The following is a 22,795-nucleotide window of genomic DNA, read 5'->3' as shown; positions in this document are numbered from 1 at the left end:
CTTTTAACATCAAAGAACGGAGCTGAGAGCGCTGGCGTCCATGGCGCGGCCGGGCCGAGCCGCCTCTCTCACCGTGTCCTCGGTGAGCTGTGAGACGATGTCAGCCACCTCCTCACTGTCGGCCGCCGCCAGCACGGCCCGCAGGTCACCGGCTGTGACGTCACTGGAGCGGGCGCACCGCCACACGTCCTGACAAACACCGTACGGAGTGTGCCGTCACTGGAGCAAGCATCAGAGGCCCTCATGACTACCCCACGTAGCGCGACACCAATGAATGAAGAACACCGTCACAAGTCTTGCCAGAGACGCTGCAAAGTGTGACGTCATTGGGACTGACGCACTGCCCCATTTTCCGCTGAACATGTTACAGGTTGCAATGTAAATCAGAGTGGTGCAGCAGGATATCCTGCGGAACAATGCGTGGCGTGTAGTCGTTGGGACTGGTCCACCAATCAACATCCCGGTAAACGAGCCATGAACAGCCAACCATACCTCATTCTGACCATCGACATAGCCTTCTACGTCATCAGCGAATCAGTCCTCACAACCAGTCAGTCCTCATCGTAACCGGCGAGTCAGTCCTCACTGTAAACAATCAGTTGGTCCTCATCGTAACCAACGAGTCAGTCCTCGCCGTGACCAGCCAGTCGGTCCTCATCATGACCAACGAGTCAGTCCTCATCGTGACCAACAAGTCAGTCCTCACCATGACCAACGAGTCAGTCCTCGTCGTGACCAGCAAGTCAGTCCGGTGACCAGCGAGTCAGTCCTCATCGTGACCAGTGAATTAGTCCTCACCGTGGCCAGCGAGTCAGTCCTCACCGTGACCAGCGAGTCAGTTCCTAATATGACCAGCGAGTCAGTCCCCATCGTGACCAGCGAGCCCGTCCTCACCGTGACCAGCGAGTCTGGCAGGTCGTTCCGCAGGTGCTCGCGGGCCGCGCATGCCGCTGTCAGCAGTGTCCAGGCCTCCTCCGCCGCGCCGCCCCCGTCGCCGCCAGCCGCCGCCAGCGCCAGCGGGTACAGCTCGGCCAGCTGGCGCCGCCACAGCGGCCGGGCGGAGGCGGGCTTGTGCGCCCGAAGCTGGATCAGCAGCGCCAGGCCGGCCATGGCGCGCCGCGCCGCCGCCGGCGGCAGCCGAGACAGCTCGTGACGCGCCAGAAGCCGCGGCAGCGCCGACGACAGCGACTTGGCCTGCTGCTTGATGGTGACGTCGGCGCACTTGAGCTCCTGATTGGCCTGCACGAGGGGGGAGGTCACCGGTCGGTGGGGGGGGGGGGGAGGGGGGGGAGGGCGGATGGGGTGATATAACGGAGAACGCAGCGGGTGTACACTTGCGACGGGCGATATGACGAAGATGGCCACTCACTGGAGGAAGCCGCTCCGGGAATGGGATCGCCTACGGTTGCAAAATGATAGCTGCGTGTGGTCGCCATCCAAACCGACCACTTATTTACGGGGGCGCGAGAAGAGTGGCCGACACAACAGAAACGGAGCATATTGCAGCGATGGTAAATGGCGATACCAATACAAATATACAGAAGTCGATCGCGTAGGCGGCTGTCGCGACTGCGGGACCAAACCCCCAGCCGGATCTATAGAGTGGGACGCGTCGCTCAGCAGCTACAGGTTTTGCTAAGCGGCATGTTGACTAGCACAGTTCCAGCACGCTTCGCCCTCTCCTAAAGGACGTAATGAGCGGCTAGAAAAACTGAAAGCAACAAGCTTACTGAGCTGAGGTAGACAGCTTGTGTTATGGCTGCATGGTATGTTGTCTGTGCACATCCTGTGTTACAACTTAAGGTATATGTAACCAAACTACAGGCTCTTTTAAGATAACAAACGTCTAGTTGTGCAACAACACAAACATTTCTTTACATGAACAAAAAAAGTAAAGTATAAATACAAAGCGTTCTCGCCGCGGTAAACGACGTTAAGCCATGGGTACGGTGTCATGTCGTGTCGCGTTGTGGTCGTCTCGCACCTGGACGTAGTGAGTCAGCAGGTCCACCAGCGAGCTAACCGCCCTCCAGGTCAGCGTCACCCTCGCGGACCTCGCGCTGCAGCTCCTCGGCGAACGGCGCCAGTTCGACGGCGCGCCGGCCGGCGCAGGCGCGCAGCACCGCCCGTGTGACGTCATCCAGGCGCGGTGTGACGTCGGAGGGCGCCGCCGGCCGGGCGGCGGCCAGCCAGGCAAGCAGGCGCCGCGGCTGGAGCGCGTCGAGCGGTCGCCGGTCGCGGCCGGCGGCCAGCAGCGCGGGCAGCGCCGCCAGGGCCAGCCGCGGCGCCGAGTCACCGCCCTCCTCCGCCCAGCGCTCATCCCGTCCCGGCACCAGCAGGCTGAGCGCGAGCAGCGGCAGCAGCAGTGCCGCCGCCGCGGGGGAGACAAACTCCAGCGGCAAGCCGACAACCAGCCGCAGCGCGGCGGCCAGCTCGGCGCGCGCCTCGTCCGGCGGCGGCCGCCACTCGGCTCCCGCCTCCAGGCACGCGCCGGCCTCCTCCAGCGCCGGCTGCAGCGCCGCCCACGCCGCCGCCGCCGGCTCCGCGTCCAGCAGCGCGCCGTCGGCGGCCGCCACGGCGGCGGCGGCGTCGGACAGCGCGGCCGCCAGCGCCGGCAGCGGCGGCGCGCCCTCCGGCCGCTTGCGTTTTCTGGCGGCCGGTAGGGCGGCCAGCGCGCGCGCCAGCCGCGCCGCCACAGCCGCGTGCACGGCCCGGCACTCGGTGCCGGCGGCGGCGGCGGCGGCCAGCTCCGTCGGCGGCAGGGCGCAGAGGCGCGCCCAGGAGAGGGCGCCGGCGCGGCAGGCGCGGGTCGAGCGGCGGCGGCGGCGGCACGCCCGACGGCGGCTGCCAGTCGGGCGGTGCCACGCGCGCCGCCTCCACCACCAGGTCCGCCTGGGGTGGGCGGAGGGCGGTGTCAGGAGCGTGCGACCCACCTCGGTCGGCCGGCACAACGGTCAACAATGGACACGGCGGCGTTCTTCAAAGTAGGTGCAAATGTTCGGAGCACATGCATGTTACAAATGAGGCAAGACCTTTCCAACCTTGAGCACAACATTCGGGGAGATCGAGACATTGTGAAACGCCACAGTACATGTCAAAGACAAAAAACTGATTCTCCTGCATAACAAAGGAGGCAAAGCCGCACATTTTTTTATTAAAAATCGGCATTACGTGCGAGTGGAGAAGTGTACACAATATTTTTTCGAACTGAAAGTGCACAGCGAACACCAGCATCTGTAGTCGTCTCCGGTCCCATTCAGAACAAGTGATGTCATCACCCACCATCAGCTGGCTGCAGGGCGGCAGGCCGGCGGCGTCCAGTTTAGCCAGCTTCGTCCAGCGCTTGTCAGGCGCGAGCGGCTCGTCCGCCCGCGTCAGTGCCGACGCCACCTGCTGCCGGTACTCGTCACAGTAGGCGAGCAGGGCGGATTGGAGCCGGCGCCAGGCCAGGCACGCGGACAGCAGGCCGCCCAGGTGAGCACTGCTCTGTAAACGATGGGAAGAGGGCGTCAGGCGGCGGTCAGGGCGGCTCGACAAGCGTCTCTCCTCTCTCTCCAGTGGTGAGGAGAGATTAGGCTGAGTAGACCTCGGATGACGGCGTCGCTTTGACAGTTGTTATTTGGGCTTAAGAACGCGTCGACATCCGCGGTCATTTTATGCCGATGGTTTTTATAGTGTTGGAAAAGCATTCCATATTTCGAATGATGATAAGAGCCTCCCATACAATAACACTTTCTAGTTGGTTTCGTAAGCCATAAGCACGCCACAATCGTGAGCACCACAAAAAACAACTTAAAACTTAAAACAGGTGTTGGCACACCATTTCATCATAAATGAGAAGGAACTAGGTCAGAATAAAATGATAACACTCTCACACAGAAATATGCTAAGTGATGTCCATATACAATCAGTTTGTCACTCACCACTTACACTCTGAAAAAGATTAATCACAAATGCAATCTTTGGATGACATTTTAACATAAACAGTCCGTGATTTACCTGATACCGCCTAGTGACCAGTGCTGCCACCTGTTGCAGTGCCTCGCAAGTCTGAGTCATCAGGTCAGGCAACAGGGTGCGCGTGGCGGCCGTGGTGGTTGACTGATCGATGACGGCCACGTGGCTCAGAAAACAATTTATCAGTTGGAATGTGAGCACAAACACCGACGAGGCTGCGTCTGGAATGAGGAACGCACGTCGTTACCAACCAGATCCGATCGCAGCAGACCTGTCCTCACCTGTTTTAATCATGCGCTGTAAGCTACTCCAATACAGAACGAAAACTGACTGCAAACATGACAAAAAAACTCATAACGCACTGGTAATCGCGGTAACATATGATTACCAGGGTCACATCACAACTGAGTAGTTCTTTCCCTCCAAGACTATTTTCTTGAGACGGCTGCCTTTTATCGGAGACGACCGAACTCGACACCAAGGCCACAAATGCTCTGCTTAAGCATCTGAATTAGAACGCAAACCATTACTCCCCTTCCAAGAGAAGTCGACTCCAGCCCCAGCAACCCTTTTCCGGTGACGTCACAGTCAGCTGACTGTGCCTCTCACCGGTGGGCTCTTCTCCGCGGCGCATGGCCTCCAGTCCGTCCTCTGTCACATGGTACAGCAGCGTCTTCCACACGCCGGCCACGTGCTGTTGCGGCATGGCAGTGAGCCGGGCGGCCAGCTGGGCCAGCTGCGACTCCGACAGCTGCAGCTGCAACTGCCGCGAGGCGCGCGCCGCCAGCAGCAGCTGCGGCAGCAGCCGCGGTAGCTGGTGCAAGTCGGCGTATGTGGTGATCACCAACTGCACCAAGTCAGAGGCGGCGACGGCGTCTGGAGAGAAGAGTACACCGAACTTGAAACTTCACCAACAGAAAGAGATCACGCCATTGAAACGGTTCACACTTCCTAGCAACAATATACTTTGGCCATGCCTGTACACACACCAGGGTGGAGAGAAAAGCTCCCAGACCTCACTGGCTGCCTGCTTCATGGGTCACGCCCATGACGCACCCTGGCAATTTACTACAAACTAAATGTCACCAAAGGCACATGCTTAATGATGCTTAATATGATATCACAATAATATAATAACAATGATATAATAATAAACGTCACGAAAACTACATGCTTACTAATCTAAAGCTTTTTAACAAGTGGCCCAGTAGCTCCTCAAATTATGAATCCGTTATGATTTGGTTGCCCAGCACACATACACGTACATTACCAACTAAAAAGTACATGTCGCACTCCAAGTTGTGTTAGAAGAAGCGTCAGCACGATCGACACAGACAGGGCCCAGTGTGACCTGGCATTGGCAGCATCCTGTCACGTTTGCATCACGCTGAAGATCACCTCCATCGCACGGGAGGTCACTTCCATCACCCGGGAGGGTCACCCTCCATTCACGCGGAGGTCCAATTTCCATCGCACGGGAGGTCACTTCCATCACGCGGGAGGTCACCTCCATCGCGCGGGAGGTCAATTCCATCGCACGGGAGGTCACTTCCATCACGCGGGAGGTCACCTCCATCGCGCGGGAGGTCACCTCCATCGCACGGGAGGTCACTTCCATCACCCGGGAGGTCACCTCCATCGCGCGGGAGGTCACCTCCATCGCACGGGAGGTCACTTCCATCACCCGGGAGGTCACATCCATCACGCGGGAGGTCACCTCCATCACGCGGGAGGTCACCTCCATCACGCGAGAGGTCACCTCCATCACTTGGGAAATCAACCCCATCAGGCGGGAGTTCACCTCCACCATGCGGGAGGTCATCTCTACCACACAATTACGGCCGCTCCCCTCCGCCTCACCGTCCGCCGCGGCGTCAGCTGAGCAGCACACCTCCAGCGCCACCGTCAGCAGCTGACCCAGACGCGTCTGCAGCGGCAGCACCAGCGGCGACACGCGCAGCAGCTCGGCCGCGCAGCCGAGCCCGGCGGCGGTGCGCAGCAGGCCGCCGTCCAGCAGCTGCGCGGCGGCGGCGCGCAGCCACTGCAGCGCCGTCACGCCGCGCGCCGCCGCAGTCAGCGGCAGCCGCGCCTCGCGGACGCACCGCGCCAGCCGGCCCAGTAGGCGGAGCCGTGTGCCCGGCGCCAGCTCGGCCGGCGGCAGCGGCGGCGCCTCAGCCGCGTCCCAGGGCGCCAGCAGCGGGAGGCCGTTGGCGCCAGGCGGCGTAACGCCGGCGCGCGCCGCCAGCAGCGCGGCGCCCAGCAGCGGCGCCGGCCCGCGCAGCAGCGGCCCGGCCAGCAGCACTAGCAGCTCGGCGCCGACCGCCGCGTCAGCCGCCGCCAGGTTCTGTAGGGCGTGCAGAAGCTGGAGGGCGGTCGGCGGCGCGGCGGCACCCTCGCCGGCCGCTAGTGTGCGCAGGCCGCCCACCGCGTCGCCCTCGGCCAGCACGGCCGCCTCAAAGGCGGCGCGGCACGCGGGCGTCAGCGCCGGCTGCGCCGCCTGCAGGCGCAGGCTGGGCACCAGCAGTTCAGCCAGGTAGGCGTCGCGTAGGCCGGCTGGCCGTCGCAGAGCCGCCGCCGCCGCCAGCCGCTCGCACAGCCGGCGGAACAGTGGCGCCGCGCCGCGGTCAGCCGGCGAACTGAGCGCGCGCGCCGCCGCGGCAGCGGCCGGGCCCACCAGCTGATCGGCGGGAAGCGACTCGAGCAGCAGCCGGTCTGCAGACACGTCGTCGGTGACGGCGGCAGACAGCAGGCTAGTCAGCAGCTCTGAGTCCTCCTCCAGCAGCAGCTGTAGCCCCGGCGCCGGCAGGATCTCGGCGATCGTCGCGGCAGCCAGCGGGTTGGACGCGCATTGTGCCACCAGCCAGTCCACAACCACGCGACACACGGACACGGGACATGACGAGTGGAAGAGAATGTTGCGAGCTGCCTTGAGCTGCTTGCTGGTGCCTAAGCTGTCATCTTTCAAGATTTCCAGAACACCTGGAAGGTGGGGAGAGCTTGTAATGGTTACACACATGCGCAGCCTGAATTCCTGGTGAGGCCTTTTTGGTCAAAAGGGACACAATTTGGCTAAAGAGACACAAAACACATTTAAATCCACTCAAGGTATTTTTTATTCTGCATTGTACCTCCACACACCCATCAAAAATGGTTTCCGCTCAGGCACCAAGCAATCTGCAATAATCCAAGCTAAATAATTCAGGTCAAATAATTAATCAAAAATTCAATAATCCAGGATAAAATGATTTCTGCATCCAATAATATGACTTCTGGCACAGTTCAAGCCTGCTAACACAAGATTTAATAAACATGGCACCACATTCTTGATTCAAGCAACATGAAATTGCTAGATGCATTGGTCAATCGCCAAAACCCATATTTTTAACAGCAAACATGTTCACTTGCTTTTACATGCTTGCAGCTTGATCACTGTTTTTACAAGTAACACACTGAAATTTGCCACAAGTAGCAGTGTAGGACCTTAATCTTTCCCATTTTGAAATTTTTAGCATGCACACAAGAGCTATGGAATGACTTCATTGAAGAATATCTGGTACAAGGACTTCTTACCAGCAGATAGATCTTCTTGGGCTGCAGCGAGCAGTTTTTGCCTCTTATTGCCCATATTTCTGTAATATGGAAGAAACATTATTGCACACATTGCAGTGATATACAGCACTTCCACATACAAGCCAGTTTAAAAAATATATAATAAACAATCCTTTACAAAATCTGTAAAAATCCTTTTGGATATAGCACTAAGAAATTAAGTGCTCTAAAGTCTTCTCTGTCTGCCCAACTTATAATTGATGTTAAGGATATACCATATGAATTCCTCCTTTACTGGCCAAAAAGGTTCAATGAACTAGATCATATCCTCATCTCTAGGCTGTCTCATCATAATACAATATTCTAGTCCCAACTCCCAGTGCCCTGTCAGAACTGTCCAACCAGACTTGGAGAGCACATGGTATGTCAAGAACATTTCCAGTGTGCTATCAACACCACAAAATTTTCAGTGCATGTATGCTGTAAATCTGGATACTCTGAGCTTGGCATAGTCTGTCACCTATTTTGGTCAGAGAGCTGGTGTTTCAAGGGATACTGATGCAAAATTAATTTGGGGAAAACCCCTCAAATGTTTTTCACACATAACAAATCTGAAAATATGGCATGATTACAACTGGCTTGAGTCCAAGGCATGTGAGCTCAATGTTTGGCAACACTGTTGTTGCATCTATATCAGCAGGTGGACTGTTTGTAAACTTGTTGCGTAGAAGACAAACCAAACATTACCTCAATATCTGCATTTCACTAAATAAATAAGCCCTGAACATTAAAAGGTAACAGCAATCAGGATGCTCCACCAAGTATACAGACATATGTACACTGACAGCAATATCAGCATGCAGCAGAAACTAGAGACAAAACTGTGTGCATACATCAACATACAGGTAGGTAAATATACATTCAAGCCTCAGCATGTTGGTATCCATTCAAATTCAAACGAAAACAGGCCTTCCGCTTTCCATAATCAAACCAGGTGCCTGTCCCATTTTGGAAATAAGTTTTTGGACACCGAACTATGGCATGAACTGGCATCAACACTCATCCATAACACAGGTTTGCTATGCTTAAATGCATGCAGTAAAACAAACATATGAAGGTGCCATGAACCGCGCAGTTAAATTCAGACACGCACATACTAAACAGGACCTCGGGGGAGGGCCTTGCTCGGGAGCACACATCCATGTGCGAATGCTGGAAAACACATGCCGGATAGGCCACCAATGTTGTCTCAGCTGCGCCATAATAGGTGAAGTTATACAATCGAAAGACATCCCTAAATACTGTTTTGTCTTTGATTGTAGGATAAATGGGTGAGTGTGCAAACTAACGTACACGTCGCATGACGGTACAATAATGCATGGGCATAGGAGTGGGGGATCAAGAGGCCGTGTCTTCAGTTTGGAAACAGGAGGGCCAATGTTGACTGGCCTCCCGTCTTTTCGAATTTAAGTTGTATTTAGCTTACTTTCGTACCTCAAACGCTCGCGCGCAGAATGAAAAACAATAACCAAGCGCTGACTTGCGGAACACGGCGGATGATACATCAAATGAGAAATTTATTCTCTCACCTATTTGTCTAGCTTATTCATTTGCTACGGTGGATAGAGTGAGCGATAGTGACGATCAAATGCACTGTTTGAACCACTGCTTGGAAAAATGTCAGAGACTAGACAGAGTTGTTGAGCCCTGTTTAGTGTATCACTGTCATTCAAAGATGTTCGTAATATGATGTTTATCTTTCAAATTGCAGACATTTCTTTCAAATGTCTGCCTTTTCTCAAAATATGCCATTCCGCGAAAATGGGGCGACAGATCTTTTCGAGCATTAGACCATTTGTCCTCGCTTGTGGTGACGACTTGACTCGAGATAAGGCTTGGAAGTGCTGCAAGTATGTCAAAATGATGACAGAAAATTTGCTGAAAATTTTGACGCATAAGTCTCTTGGTTTTCGGACTCCACTAGAAAGCCGTAATGTATGATAAATGTCTCTCCTCCAGTTGGGTAGCGATGCGAAATCCGCTTCTTCTTACATGGTTATAAACAACTGAACACGCATTTTGTTTTAACGTCTTAACGTTGTAGCATTTCGCGCAACCAATCTGAAGAACCTTGCTTTCATTCATTTTTTCCCGCCATCAACCTCCTAGGAGAGCTCCTTCAAGATCCTTACAATCCCCGATCACGCATAAGCTGTTGGTACCGATCCCGGGGAGCACCCGGGGCGGCTACACCAGCGGCAAGTGCGCAGTCTCCTTCCTGCCTTTTGTCAAGACTAGCATATCCTCTAGCTTCTCTCTAATGAAGGATGCGCTATCATATTGACCGTTGGCCACGATTGGTAGGAACATACAATGTGTGTTCGAGTGGTCTGTGTGTTTTTGAGCACTCTGCTGGGAGAAGCTTCGAGATTGCGAGAAAAAAATCGAAAAAATATTCCATCGAACAACCCATCGAGGTTTGAGAAGTGAGACCATGCTCCGTTATCAAGCCTCTCCCACCCTCGAGCCTGGGCGCGCCTATTTCAGCGAGCGTTCGGGGCACGCGCCACGCAGCCTGGTGACAGTTTCTGTCTGGCGGTACCAGTGGAAAGAGCACCTCACACCTTCTCAGCTGCTTCATCATTGGCCGGCCGTTGGTGTTATGTGCTGAAAGAGGAGAGCCGTCGAAAGTCGCTCTACGCAGACTGGTGCTAACCGTGAGCTTTTGTATGATTAGCATAGAGTGGTGGGTTCTTCGCGCACCTTGGTGGATTATTCACGAACTTCGGGCCATTCTCGCAGACCTAGCTGTGTGCCACGTGGTATCACAAAGCGCCATTACCCCTCCAGGTCTCATAGCCTGCCGGACGCAGACCAAGGGGGGGGGGGGGGCAGGGACACGTTAGTCATGCCTCCACGCTGCTGCACCCCGTCAAAGGTGACGCAGTACTCGGTGACCTTTATCTTGTTGGCCGCCTGGCTGACGCTGACTTGGTGGAAAGTCATGAAGTTCGTCGCCGAACCGACAGCAACAAGGGCAGTTTGGGAATCATCATTCCAGCGGCCAGCCATCTCCATCTGTCCCAGTGGCTACATGAACAGCAGCACCAAGGAAATCGTCCACTTTGGAACGGAGGACGAGAGGAGAAGCCTGTTCGGTAACCGATCGCTGGTTGATCTGTTCCTCACATCCGGTCTGCCGCTGGTCGACATGATAGAGGGCTTGAAGGAGACAGACGAATACCTGGCCAACGCCAGCACCACTACGTTTACCAAGTACTACGGCAGGTGGGAGCGCAGCATCAACTATGTGAATGGCGGCGTGTGCGCGACGCTGACGCCGTCCGGTACCTCTGTCAGTCACCTCATGCTGTGGCGCCAGCCCGACTTCGAGACTTCATGGGCAGACAACGCTGTCTTCAGTTACGACATCATCATTCATGGCAACCCAGATTTCTGGGGGCCACCGTTAAGACACCAGGCCACATTCACGGTCACCAACACGTCCACCCGCCAGGAGCTATTCGTGACGATTGACCGCGAGGTGCGACCGAATCTCCGACGAGCGCCGTGCGAGGAGGACCCACACTACAACGAGGTCGTTTGCGAGCGTCGCTGCTACTTCGACTGGCTCAACTGCAGCCTTGAGAACGACAGCCTTGACGACGCCAAGCCGCGCTGCCAGGCCACGCAAGCCCCCTGGTATCTGACTCCTACCTTAAACGACGCGTACAACATGTTCATTTTTGACCCGATCACCATGGCGAGCGTGCCCTGCCCATGTCCGACGCCATGCGTGATCGATCGCTTCGGCTACTACATCCGTCCGAGCATGTGGTCAAGCGGGACGGATGCCATCCAGCTGCAGCTGCGGCTGGGGGAGATCCGGCGCACCATGCACACTTTCGTCACCTACACGGCCACCGACATGCTGGCCGACGTGGGCGGCTTGCTGGGCCTGCTGATCGGCTCGTCGCTGCTCTCCCGTGTTTGAGACTGCACAGGCGCTGATTGTCAGAATGTATCAGAGACTTGCAAGTCGCGGAGCGGGATGGTTGGTGGGCTTTGCCACAGTCTGATGGAAGCCTGGGCAGAAAACAGAGCAGCCTTGCCGTGACCAGGGATTGAGAACATCACAAAATTCTTTCTCACTGTTCGCCTAGTTACGGCACCATTGCTGATAGTTTTCATGCTGTTCTAAAATGTCTGTGAATCATCCGGTGTTATGTGTTTTCTCACCGAACACAACACAAATCACACCAAAGGCTGATCCTTCTTTTGCCTTGCATTACAGTTAACATTAACGAAGTTGTGAGGCACGTCATAACGTGAAGGTAATCAGCATCATGGCGAATTCTTAAACTGACATTTAAAATGCAAATCGCTTGGCCCTCACAAATATGATGTAATGTCCCAATTTACCCACGACCATGCTGCCCACGGCTTATTTTCATTTCAAAACATTGCTATTTTGTATTGGCTGAAATCTGCTGAGCCTGGCTTGCGAAAGTGTGACATAACAAGTCAAAGATATCACATGCTTGTCGTCTCAACAGTGTCATGCCTGTAAATTCTTCTCTGTATTTGTACAATGTATTTTGCATCGGAAACTAGTAATGACGGCAATCATAGGTTCATACCAAACAATGTATACATGGCATCCCTTGCAGACCCAGGGTGACCAGCAGCTGTTCAAACAGGTTCTCTTTTTCTAGTCAATCTTCCTCTAATACTCACCGATACATTTGAATCTTGGCACCTGCTTTTCATCATGCTTCTGCGATGTAGCTGCATTCAGTGTGTAACGCCTGGCTGCTGGCATCATGCTGTCTTTTCACCAGCCGAGTCACATGATGCTTCACCACATGCAAGGACACGGCTTGTCCGAATAAATGCGCCTTTCCGTAGTTTGTTTTGCATAGCACCGAACATAAAACGCTCAAAAACAAAATTGGTATGATTTTTGCAGTTAAAAAAACAGCGATGATGTGTTTAGCTTCGATTTGACAGCATTGATAGCTTTCAACTGACAGAGTAAAATATACTGGATGTTCCAAGTAATAGAAAGTATCAGCTTATTGCAATGTAACTTAATCATGATTCGACCGCGTTACGATTGTAACAATGTCAAATCTCTCTTGAAAAACCAGAGCCAGGTTCTTATATGGTGTTTGCTGTCTTTCAGTGGATACGTCGTGCAACCACACCACACAATAACCAAGTATTGTGTGGTGTGCAACCACACCACACCACACGAAGGTAACCTTGAAGTAATCCACTTTTTTTCTTACCATCATCCACGCTAAAGCCTATGACTATCGCTGACGGTTTGTATTGCGCTGCGCGAAAGCCATGTGAGAGCAAGGATAGCAATAGCGTTTTGTCTACGAATATTTGCTCCTGCAGTGGCGTCAACATTTAGCAATCCCATCAAAAACCGCGGTATATTGATGCACGCTGCAGAAACACTTATATGGACAAAAGTTGCAATCGTAATTTCCAGGGACTCTTTTTGCAGCTAAGAAAGCCCGCAGACTTCAACCTTTCATCTTGACCGAGTGGCTCATTGATGTCATAAACTGAGATGACTTTTTCACACGGAACTGCACACCGACACAACATTGGAAAAAGGAACAAATCAGACGGAGCAAAAGCCATCGTGACATATATGTTCAAAATAGTAACAATCGCAGTAAGGGAAAACTGTGTTGTGCAAGTGACCTGTGGACGTGGTCGCAAACTGTACCTTCCGGAGACGTAGACAAACAACCTCAATGACAGTACTTTTTTCAGTTTCGTCAACTGTTGCGCTTGATACGTCAGTAATTTCTCGTTGTATTGACGAGTGAGTGAAGCTAGGGCAACGAAAGTCTCACAGTTTCATTGGTCTCACCAGTTCAAAGATATATCTCGAGTAACAGGGTCAGATGGGCTACCGCCTTGAAAATGGGATGGACCAGGAATATTTGCAAACGCTGAGGGTATCTGAATGGACAAGGCAGGAGCTGCCAATGTGAAGGATGACGTCACTGATATACGGGAAACCGGCGCTCAGCATGCGGACACACAGGCCATCTGAACCACACACCGCTGAGTTTCGCATGACGAAGACCGTGCGTCCGAGCATCTCTCGAGTAACAGGCGAGAGTACAAAAACTCTCCATGTTCGCTTCATTTGTTTCAAAGGCCCATACGTTTCGTGAATCGCGGATGTTGATCTTGATTTGTGAGACATGGCTTTTGCGTAAACTAAGAAAGGTTGAGCGCACCCCACTCTCAAGATAATCAAGTGCAGCATGTGGCTGCATTTATGCTAAGGGCTCACCTAAATGCTGCGCAATGAAGTCAAGCTATAGTTTTGAAAATTTCTGATTTTTTTGGTCAGATGTTTGCTTTAAGTTGTAAAATTTGTGCAACCTGTTTTCTGGTGTCATGTTTTCCATGGGTCTTCGAATTCTGTGAAAATGAGACATGTTTCATCATTGTTTTATGTTTGCCAGAACACTCCGGTTTTGGGATGATGTTAGAACTTAAGAATTTGCAAAAATACATTATTTCACCTGTTAATGTTTTTGACCCGCAAAAATTTGCCACGTCTGGCTCGTAACCAAGCCAAAGGCCCGCGGGTTCTTGCGGGTCAGAAATTGGCGCGATGGCGGGCTGAATAACCATGGGCTGATACTGCGGCTCTAGCCCGGACCCACCATTCAGGCGCACACTCCCGAGTGTGCCCCCAAAGACAGGCGGCGAACCAGGTCTCATAAGCGTGCATCCGCAGATTGGTGATCAGTGACGTCATAACATCTACCTTAAATCAACAAGGAACAGCAGTGAGACCTCTCCCTACCGGTGACGGCAAGGATGTGGCCGAAGACTGACACTAGCGCGGTTTCCGTCGAGTGACGGGCACGGAAACAGTGCTGGGAGGATGCAGGGGATGGTTGTATTCGCCGTCGGGGCAGGACAACTTCTCCCTCAAATACTTATACTCGACTCCCGACACCGCTTCAAATATTTTCCACAAATGCTCCAAGAAGATCCGCAGATTCTACGGCTCGTTCACAGGAGATCCACAGCTTCCACGGCTCGTCCAGCTCGTCTACAGTCTAGCTGTGTACGCAGCCGTGGTTTCTCTCCCAATAATTATATCACGCGTAGTTCCGCCCGCACCAAACGTGGCGAGATAACTAACGTAGATACATGCTAGATGGCTAACGTAGATACCTGTACTAAGCAAAAGGTCACATGCTCATTTGAGATCAGTGACCTTGTTTGACCTTTTGAAAGTCCTGGTGACCAGAATCATATAACACTGCTTTGAGTTTTGCAATTGGATAAGCGACAAAGATTACGCTATGCTCCTAAAAACAAAATGTTGATCTGGGTCATGTTAGATCAGTGACTTATTCTCATCTTTAAAAAGTACATGGAAGCTGTAAAAAGCGGTTTTTGTTATCAATAAATGTGAAACGAGCACCAGAAACTACCCCATACAGCAAGACCTAGAGTAATAAAACCCGTTGGTTCCGACCTTGGTCTGACCTCCATACATGACCCTAGATCAATTAAATTTGCTTATTCAGTTGTTGTGTATCCTAAGAAAGTATCTCATAGATGTATGGCTTCGTTCAACACTCCGTTGTTGGATCAAGTTTAACGATTTCCTACAATTGTATTTGATGAAAGAGTGACCTAACTTTGACCTGTCATAGGTCAGCGGCCTTGCGTGGTGCATCTAAATGTTTGATGCCAGACGATCTGCCATTCAGTTGTCTACGGTTATGCAAAGTTCGGCGCGGCTTCGCCGCGCCATTCCGAAATCATTCCGGACAAATATTCGGGGATTAATTTGACACCCACCAGAGCGCGTGTCAAGTCTAAACTTTGTGAAGGGAGGGTATCGTTGATGTCGGGAGTCCTTGCGCCTTATTGGTTTGAGATATAATGAACATCTGCAAGCTGTCATTATAAAAACAGACAATGCCATTTTCGGCGATCATTTTTGGATAAAATCCGCTCGGCTGAAATCCAGGAGCATGCGGACCCTTTACCCCTTTTAGAGCTCAAAGTCACTACATACAGGATACGACACGCATCGGCCTTTCGGGCCCTTCGGGCCCGACCCAGTGTGGGGGGCCCCCTAAGATGGAGTGTACCCAAGCGGGCTATCCGATGGCCCCGACAGGAGTGTAAGGCCCAGAGATGAGCGAGCGGCGCTCGCGTCCGGGCGCGGCGGCGCCCTCAGCTGACTTGAGATGGTCCAATAAATGGCACATTGACCCCAGTTCAGCTTAACAGACCCATGCTGGAATTGGGTCGGAGGGCCCACCGTTCGTACTGGGTGGCCCTGACTGGCACACCACCCTTCCATTACCTCAATGTGAACAATCGTCATAAGTTCGAATCATAATGGCAATCGTCATTCAAATGGTAAGTACCCAAGACACGACGTAGAGGTCCCCTAACAATGGAATGTACCCGACCAGCTTATCAGAAGGGGCCGCGACAAGAGCGTAGAGCGTAGGGCCCCCAATTGAAATCAAAAGTGCCTAAAACTCGGTGCGGAGGGACCCCGAAAGATGGAGCGTACCCGAGCAGGTTATCAGAGGGCCCCGATATGAGTGCAGGGCCCTAAATTCAAACGCCAAGACTCAATGTGCAGGGGTCGCGAACAGTCCATTTTGACCGAAGAGGTTAACAGAGGGGACCCCAGACAAGTACGTAGGGCCCCCATTCAAATAGGACGTCCCCAAGACCCAATGTAGAGGGCCCCTGAAAGATCGAGTGTATCCGAGCAAGGTATCAGATGGCCCTGCCAAGAGCGTAGGGCACTACACTAAAATACCTAATGTGCAGGGCCCCTAAACAACCCAGTGTGCAGGTGAGGTCACCAGGCATGTAACACGGTGCGCAGAGCTAAACAAAGCGCACCAGTCTGGCCTAACTAAACGAAGCGCACCAGTCTGCTCGAGCTAAACGAAGCGCACCAGTCTAGCCTAACTAAACGAAGTGTACCAGTCTGCTCGGGTTAAACGAAGCGCACCAGTCTGCTGCAACTGCAGCTTCTCAGAGCTGTTTCCGACGGGGTTCCCTTGCGAACCAGAATTCTACGACCGTCGCTCGTCACGGAAGCTAGCCTGCTCCAAAGAGCGTGTGCTGGGACAGTCCTGCGCCCGGGCTACTCCGCACACTACGTCCGGCCTGTCGCGTGACTCATCACGAACTGCTGAGGCCCGGCTGGCGCGTCGCAACGCTGGCGGCGGATGTTGTGGTGACGTACTCACCAGAAGGTGCCCCAGATGCCCGGGCAGCCGGAGGGGGGGGGGGGGGTTCTCGACTGCAGATCGTGGCGCTTAACTTGCGCGGAGCGGACGCCGAGTGAGGCATTATAAGTACTGGTGAGGGGTGGGGACTCGCGCTTGTGTGGCTTAGACAGTGAGGTGGTGAAGTGGCTGAATTTTGAGCACTTTTATTTGTGTTTTTGCGTTATTTTATCCACTTAAGATTACATCGCTATCAGAAAGCGGTTTGCTTGGCATTTTGAAGCTGGTGTCTAACCACTGTAGAAAGTTTCGTATCACTCATGTCATGGACGTGCAAATTATATTAAAGGGAATGTTCCACATTTGTATGGCGTTTTGAACTGAAATAGCCATCTTGAGGAGCTTTTGATGCAGTTCACAGTCATGTCCTTTTTAAGACCCCAAACGCTCTGGTTCCAGAGTTACACGCCTGCAAAAAGTGCGAAGAGGTTTGTTGGGAGCCTATTTCAAAGTTGCCTCGGCATTAATGACGTCATAGAAACGTCATGCGATCGCGGCCATACTACAGGCCGTTTTCTGCTTATGGTCAAAACAGCAAGGCCGCTGGTACATTCGCAAAAGCAATGCATGTGCAAAAGCAATGTAAGACAAAAAACGCCACCAAACAGTGACGTAATGGGGCGCATTTTTGCAAACTTTGAAACGTTGCTACTTAGCCTCGTTTTTAAACCTTGAAAGCTTACGATTAGTTACAAGTACGCTTTTCTCATCATATGTAATGCCTACCTCAATGTCTTCAAATTTGGAACATTCCCTTTAACCGCAGGGTATTGCTTGGCCTTGCTGCGATAGGTCTTGCTCAGAAAATCAATGACAGGAGTGTGTTTCCTATTTAGTGGGGAATCCAACCTTGTCCCTCTCCCCCAACTTGGGTTTCAACCTAGTCGTCCTCCCCCAACTTCGGCTCCAACCTTTCCCCTGACTTTGAGACGAGATTTGGCTAAATCCAGGGTGAAACGCGTTTATTGGCGGGTTTTGGTTGAAGGTTGCCCCATTTTTACTACTCAGCCCTACCTCCATCAGCTCATTTTGCGAAACTACGCCCTTACACAATATTAATGGCACAACAAACACCAACGCATGGTGGTTGAAATTTTCTGGGATGATTTTAAATGCTTAAAAGATGCAGCTCAGTGAGAAATCGTCGCGCGCTTTTCCAACTTTCTTTCAGAAGCCATCTCTGGTGTTGGAAGGAAAAGTTCAAGCCCATTGTGATTTCATTCAGCGTATTTAGGCCAGCATGAGGGCTTGGGCCAAACTGTGACCCTTGACTACGCTCATATTACGTATCCGGCGTCACAGGTGTCGATTTTCATCCCTTTTGGTCGCCCACCAACCCCCAATATCTGCCCCCCCCCCCACAGCGGTAATTTAGGCCCCTAACCTTCTGGAGACTAGTGCAGGCAGGGCTTTTTAAGTGGGAACTCAAAGTATGTCATTTTTTGAAAAAGTCTACTAGATGTTTCACACGAAAAAGAAACACAGAAACTAAACATTTTCAATGTGCTCTACAGCTCAGTACAACCGACTGAGCTAGTCGCCTTTTAAGAGCCACGCGTTCCTTCCACACTTACTTGAGTATATGCCGTTTTGGCTACATGTCACATGGTTTTCAATTACAAAGTTCATGACTTTGACATGGACTTTGGTCTTGCGCTGTCGTATGGCATTATTCAGCAATGTTTTCTCAACTTCCACAGCCAGCAATGATCTGCGCCATTCTGCCGCGGCGTGCTATCGGCTGATCATCGCTGGAACAAACAGGTTACATACTGACACACCAAAACTTGACGAATCTACGAGTCGTGTAAGTTCGAAAGAGCCCTTTAAATTTGCACGCCGATGGCATAAAAAGTAAGTGAAGTTTTACAACATTCATTGGAACAGTTACAAAACCTGACGATTGGTAGCAGCCGGCTAGGCCGACGCGATAGTACGCCGACAACGACCAGCACCAAAACAGCAGTAGCTGTGTCGAACGTACTGGACGCGAGTGCTGCTTTTCAGCCCGTTCTCCGTCCTGCAGTCCGGGTTTCTGTGGCGGCCTCAGACAGTTGCGTACATCTACAAGCTCTTTTCATTCCCGAAGCTGTGCACGTGCACAAACATATAAAGCCATGTAGCATCGACCCTGTATGTCAATAACGGAAACTTGGATTTGATCGTCAATTCCAAACAAGATAATAATGATGCTCCATGCCAGCACCTTCCGCCGAAACAGAGCGAGAAACGTAGTGAAGCAGGGTTGTTGTTCCTTGCCCAGTTGTTTCCTGTATATTTGTTTCCGTTTTGGTCCTCCTGCCCGCAACGTTGAGAGGAGAGTAGGTCAAATCCAGAGTAAATCTCCTTTTTAGCTTTTTTAAATTTCCCCAATTAATGAAGTACACACAGCTACCACCCAATTAGCCCTGATATGCTGCTACAGAACATGGCCAGTGTCGATCGGGGCGCTATGCTGGCGCTTTTTTCCTCTGATGTCGGTGGGAAGCGTTCCTGACCATCTTGAAGTCGCTGCTTGGCATACACGCCCATAGCAGGATGCTCAGTTTAACGTGTCGACTGTTATCTCTGTGTCCAACGTGATAAAGGACCTCATGGCACAACGTGTACCGTCGTCATGCGATGTGCAGATTAAACAATGTGACACGATGTAACGCGATGCCATTTAATGCGATGTAACGCGATGCGGTGCAACGCGATGTAACGTAATGCGATGAAACGTGATGGAACGTAATGCGATGTAACGTGATGCAGCGCGATGCGATGTAACGCGATGTAACGCGATGCGATGTAGCGTGATATAACGCGATGTAACGCGATGTAACGTGATGCAACGCGATGCGATGTAGCGCGATGTAACGCGATGCCATGTAACGCGATGTAACATAATGCGATGTAACGCGTTGTAACGCGATGTAATGCGATGCGATGTAACGTGCTGTAACGCGATGTAACGCGATGCGATGTAACGCGATGTAACGCAATGTAATGCGATGCAATGTAACGCAATACGACGTAACGCGATGCAACGCCATGTAATGCGGTGCACAGACAGCTGAATCGTCGGGAGCCGATGCGACCGCCGCGGGGATATTCAATGACGCACCGCAACGACGAGGCCCGGAAGCCCACACCGCGTTATCCGTAGGATCGCCGGTGGCAAGGGACCATCGCCAAGAGGGCTTCCAGATGAGCTGGCAGATCAAGTCCACGAATTCGTAATCTGACATCGAGGGAGACGCCTGCTGCATTGCTACTGACGGCGACTCCGTTGGGTACGCGACACTGTTGTATTTGACATCAGCTGACACCCCACATACGTACGTGGCTATTACGTGTCATTAGTCTGAGAGATAAAACAGAACCGCACACACACGCACACACATACACGCATATATATATATATATATATATATATATATATATATATATATATATATATATATATGCTGTTACACGGGCGTGCGCCGGGTGCTTTGCTTGATGAACATAAATGTTGGCAACCCATTGTCGCCTTAGAAATATGATGACTTTATATTGCCCAGGTCTGCTTACTTGTTCTGGCACCAGCGCAGCTGCACATTATGAAGAGCAGTTTTGCCTCTAGGATACAGCCATGGAAGTGTGAGATATCACTTGCGGAGTCGATTTTCAAATCTGGCCAAATCAGGAACCTTCAGACCAATCTGGCTTATTCCTGTAGTGTCTTAGCTAGAAGAAAAGCTGGTGTTTACGCAGCTAATGACGCATTTAACATGACGTGCCCTGATATATCGAGCTGCCACGTGCTTCGTAGGAGTCACTTGACCGAAACAGCAATCCTGAGCATCTCAAGTAGCCTATTCAAGCCACGGATGTCGGCCTGGTAGCGCTGATCTGACTCATTGAGCTATAAAAAGCATTTGACTTTGTCTGTCATTTCTTGTTGGTAGTGGAACTGGGATTTCACGGCGCATTACAGCCGTGGTTGAACGGCTTAACTCAGCGGTATTCACTGCAAACTAAATATTAAACCTCAGGCGGAGGCCTTCACCTCAATACCTGTAGCGTGCACAAGGGTTTATCCATGGATCCCATTTTTGTAAGAACATTCGAAAATTGGCGTAGTCGTCACGTTGGCACTGCATAGTTTATACAGCACTTCGGATATCTGTCAGGTTGTTGTAAGAGGAGACCGTTGGAATCTGGATGACCATGTAGAAATTATGGGCGAGCCCTTGAATTACGGCGCAACTGGTGCGCGCACAACGGCATGCAATTAAGTTTCATGATCAGGGCACATTGCTGCACAATTGAACAAGTCTACAGTTAACAAACATCGTTAGGTGACATCACACCTATGCGATGTACGTGAATCACTTACTTGTGCGGTGAATGCCGGACATGCCAGGCTCATTAATGACCATGGCTAACACAACGCAACACGAGCAAAACACCTGTCTGCACGCAAACAGGTCGGCGTGAAAAAATAAAATCGCGCCACGAAAGAAAGATCTCTTGGACTTCGCATGAAAAGACTACGTTATAATTTGCAGCAAATACGGAGATCCCATGGATGTGGGATAATGGCTTCTTTTGTTGAATATAAAACGGTAATAAAATCCTGAGATCGATAATGTTATAAGGGCGATGCGGCAATTCTTTCCATCTCAGGGTTTTAGAATCACTTCATCTTTCTAAAAGAAGCTGTCATTTAATACCACGGGGTCTGCATATCCTCTAAAATTATAAGCTTATCTTTCAAACGGGGTCTTGAAGATCCTTCGTCACCTGATTTTCATGTTTTGAAGCTGACATGGCTGCGTGCAGAGAAGTGTTGTTCTCGTATTGAATCGTGCTCATCATGACCATTATTAACTTACTCACTACGACCGATATGGGTGACATAGCCCGGCGATGTTTGTCACATGTAACCCTGCGCGCTAGAATTCTAGAGGTGCTGTGCAGCCGTAGTTTAGGGTAGCGCAAAGTACTTTATATTTGTGACAGCGGCCAGCTGTTGGGAGGGACGGGTGGGGCTGGCCGACTTTGGCCATCGCCGCCGCGTCGGTAGCGACGCCGCCATGCGTCGAGGGGAGGGAGGGAAAATTAATTACGGGGGACGGCGCGAGCGCCTGGGTGACCATGGCCGGCGGCGGTGGAGGACGGGGCGCGAGACGAGAGAGTCGGGATCGCGGAGGCTGAGACAATACACGCCAAGTGTGACGCGAAGAGTTTGTTACACATTGTTCCATTGTGAAATATGTCCTGATGATGATCTTCATTGTATCGAAACGCTGACTGACATAGATCAGTGATTGACAAACTGGTCATCAGGTTTCGCTTTCTTCTATACGCTTATGATATAGATTATATCTAAGCCTATATATATATATATATATATATATATATATATATATATATATATATTATACGGAATCCGGCAAGTGTTTCGTCCTTGCCCTTTTTGGTGACGTCGACTCTGGCCTCCAGTCATGGTGAGAATTCGATGCCCATGTACAACGTATGCATGCGCGAAATAGATTCAGCGTGTTTGCAATATATTCAGCTGTCAGATCCACAGTCCAGAGGCGGATCCAGGAGTGTGTCAAGGGAGGGGCACGCTTCACTGTGGTGCCCTTTGGAACTTGGTGCACCCCCCCCATCCCCCCCCTTCAAAGAAGTCCCCGCATTTCGGCCACTTCATTTTCAAATCCTCATTTTTCAATCGGTAAGATATCTTCCGTTGGAATGCTTGACTAGATTTAGCCCCTTTTTCGAGAGGTAATTTTCTTATTTCGAGAGGTAATTTTCTTAAACTTTTTATGTTGAGTGTGCATATTTGGGGTCGTTTGTGGTGGCCATGAACCTTGGTGCGCGTTGAGAAATAAAGATGATATGGACCCGGAACGAGGATTGCTGTGCCTCTTCACCACGAGATTTCGGTGCCCCCTTGGTTCAACGGAGGGGCATGCTGTCGTGCCCAC

General features: G+C 51.7%; 1 protein-coding gene and 1 long non-coding RNA gene across 2 annotated transcripts; both read right to left on the bottom strand.

Annotated features, from left to right (window-relative positions):
• Positions 1-9: 9 nt before the first annotated feature.
• LOC119104767 (uncharacterized) lies at positions 10-5,845 on the bottom strand. Its single transcript, XM_037228486.1, has 8 exons — positions 5,818-5,845; positions 4,567-4,833; positions 4,000-4,178; positions 3,283-3,486; positions 2,833-2,892; positions 1,123-1,239; positions 799-930; positions 10-87 (listed from the first exon to the last, which is right to left on the bottom strand). The coding sequence occupies exons 2-8, from the start codon at positions 4,661-4,663 to the stop codon at positions 10-12; spliced, it is 867 nt and encodes a 288-aa protein (XP_037084381.1). The 5' UTR covers positions 4,664-4,833; positions 5,818-5,845.
• An 880-nt stretch (positions 5,846-6,725) lies between these two features.
• LOC119104906 (uncharacterized) lies at positions 6,726-8,688 on the bottom strand. The gene is made up of 3 exons (XR_005095011.1): positions 8,660-8,688; positions 7,528-7,586; positions 6,726-6,936 (listed from the first exon to the last, which is right to left on the bottom strand). It is a non-coding gene; the product is annotated as an uncharacterized LOC119104906 (long non-coding RNA).
• Positions 8,689-22,795: the final 14,107 nt, after the last annotated feature.

This window comes from Pollicipes pollicipes, unplaced genomic scaffold (genome assembly GCF_011947565.3).
Source record: "Pollicipes pollicipes isolate AB1234 unplaced genomic scaffold, Ppol_2.1 Scaffold_6052;HRSCAF=7182_pilon_pilon_pilon, whole genome shotgun sequence".
Lineage (NCBI taxonomy): Eukaryota > Metazoa > Arthropoda > Thecostraca > Pollicipedomorpha > Pollicipedidae > Pollicipes > Pollicipes pollicipes.
Note: the sequence above shows the minus strand (reverse complement) of the source record. Positions and strands in the feature narration are given on the sequence as shown.

Coding starts and splice junctions, on each gene's coding strand:
- LOC119104767 (XM_037228486.1), bottom strand. CDS start 4,663: ATGCCGCAACAGCACGTGGCCGGCGTGTGGAAGACGCTGCTGTACCAT. Junction 4,179..4,566: donor CCGCGGAGAAGAGCCCACCG/GTGAGAGGCACA, acceptor TCCTCATTCCAG/ACGCAGCCTCGTCGGTGTTT. Junction 1,240..2,832: donor ACTGGCAGCCGCCGTCGGGC/GTGCCGCCGCCG, acceptor CCCCTCGTGCAG/GCCAATCAGGAGCTCAAGTG.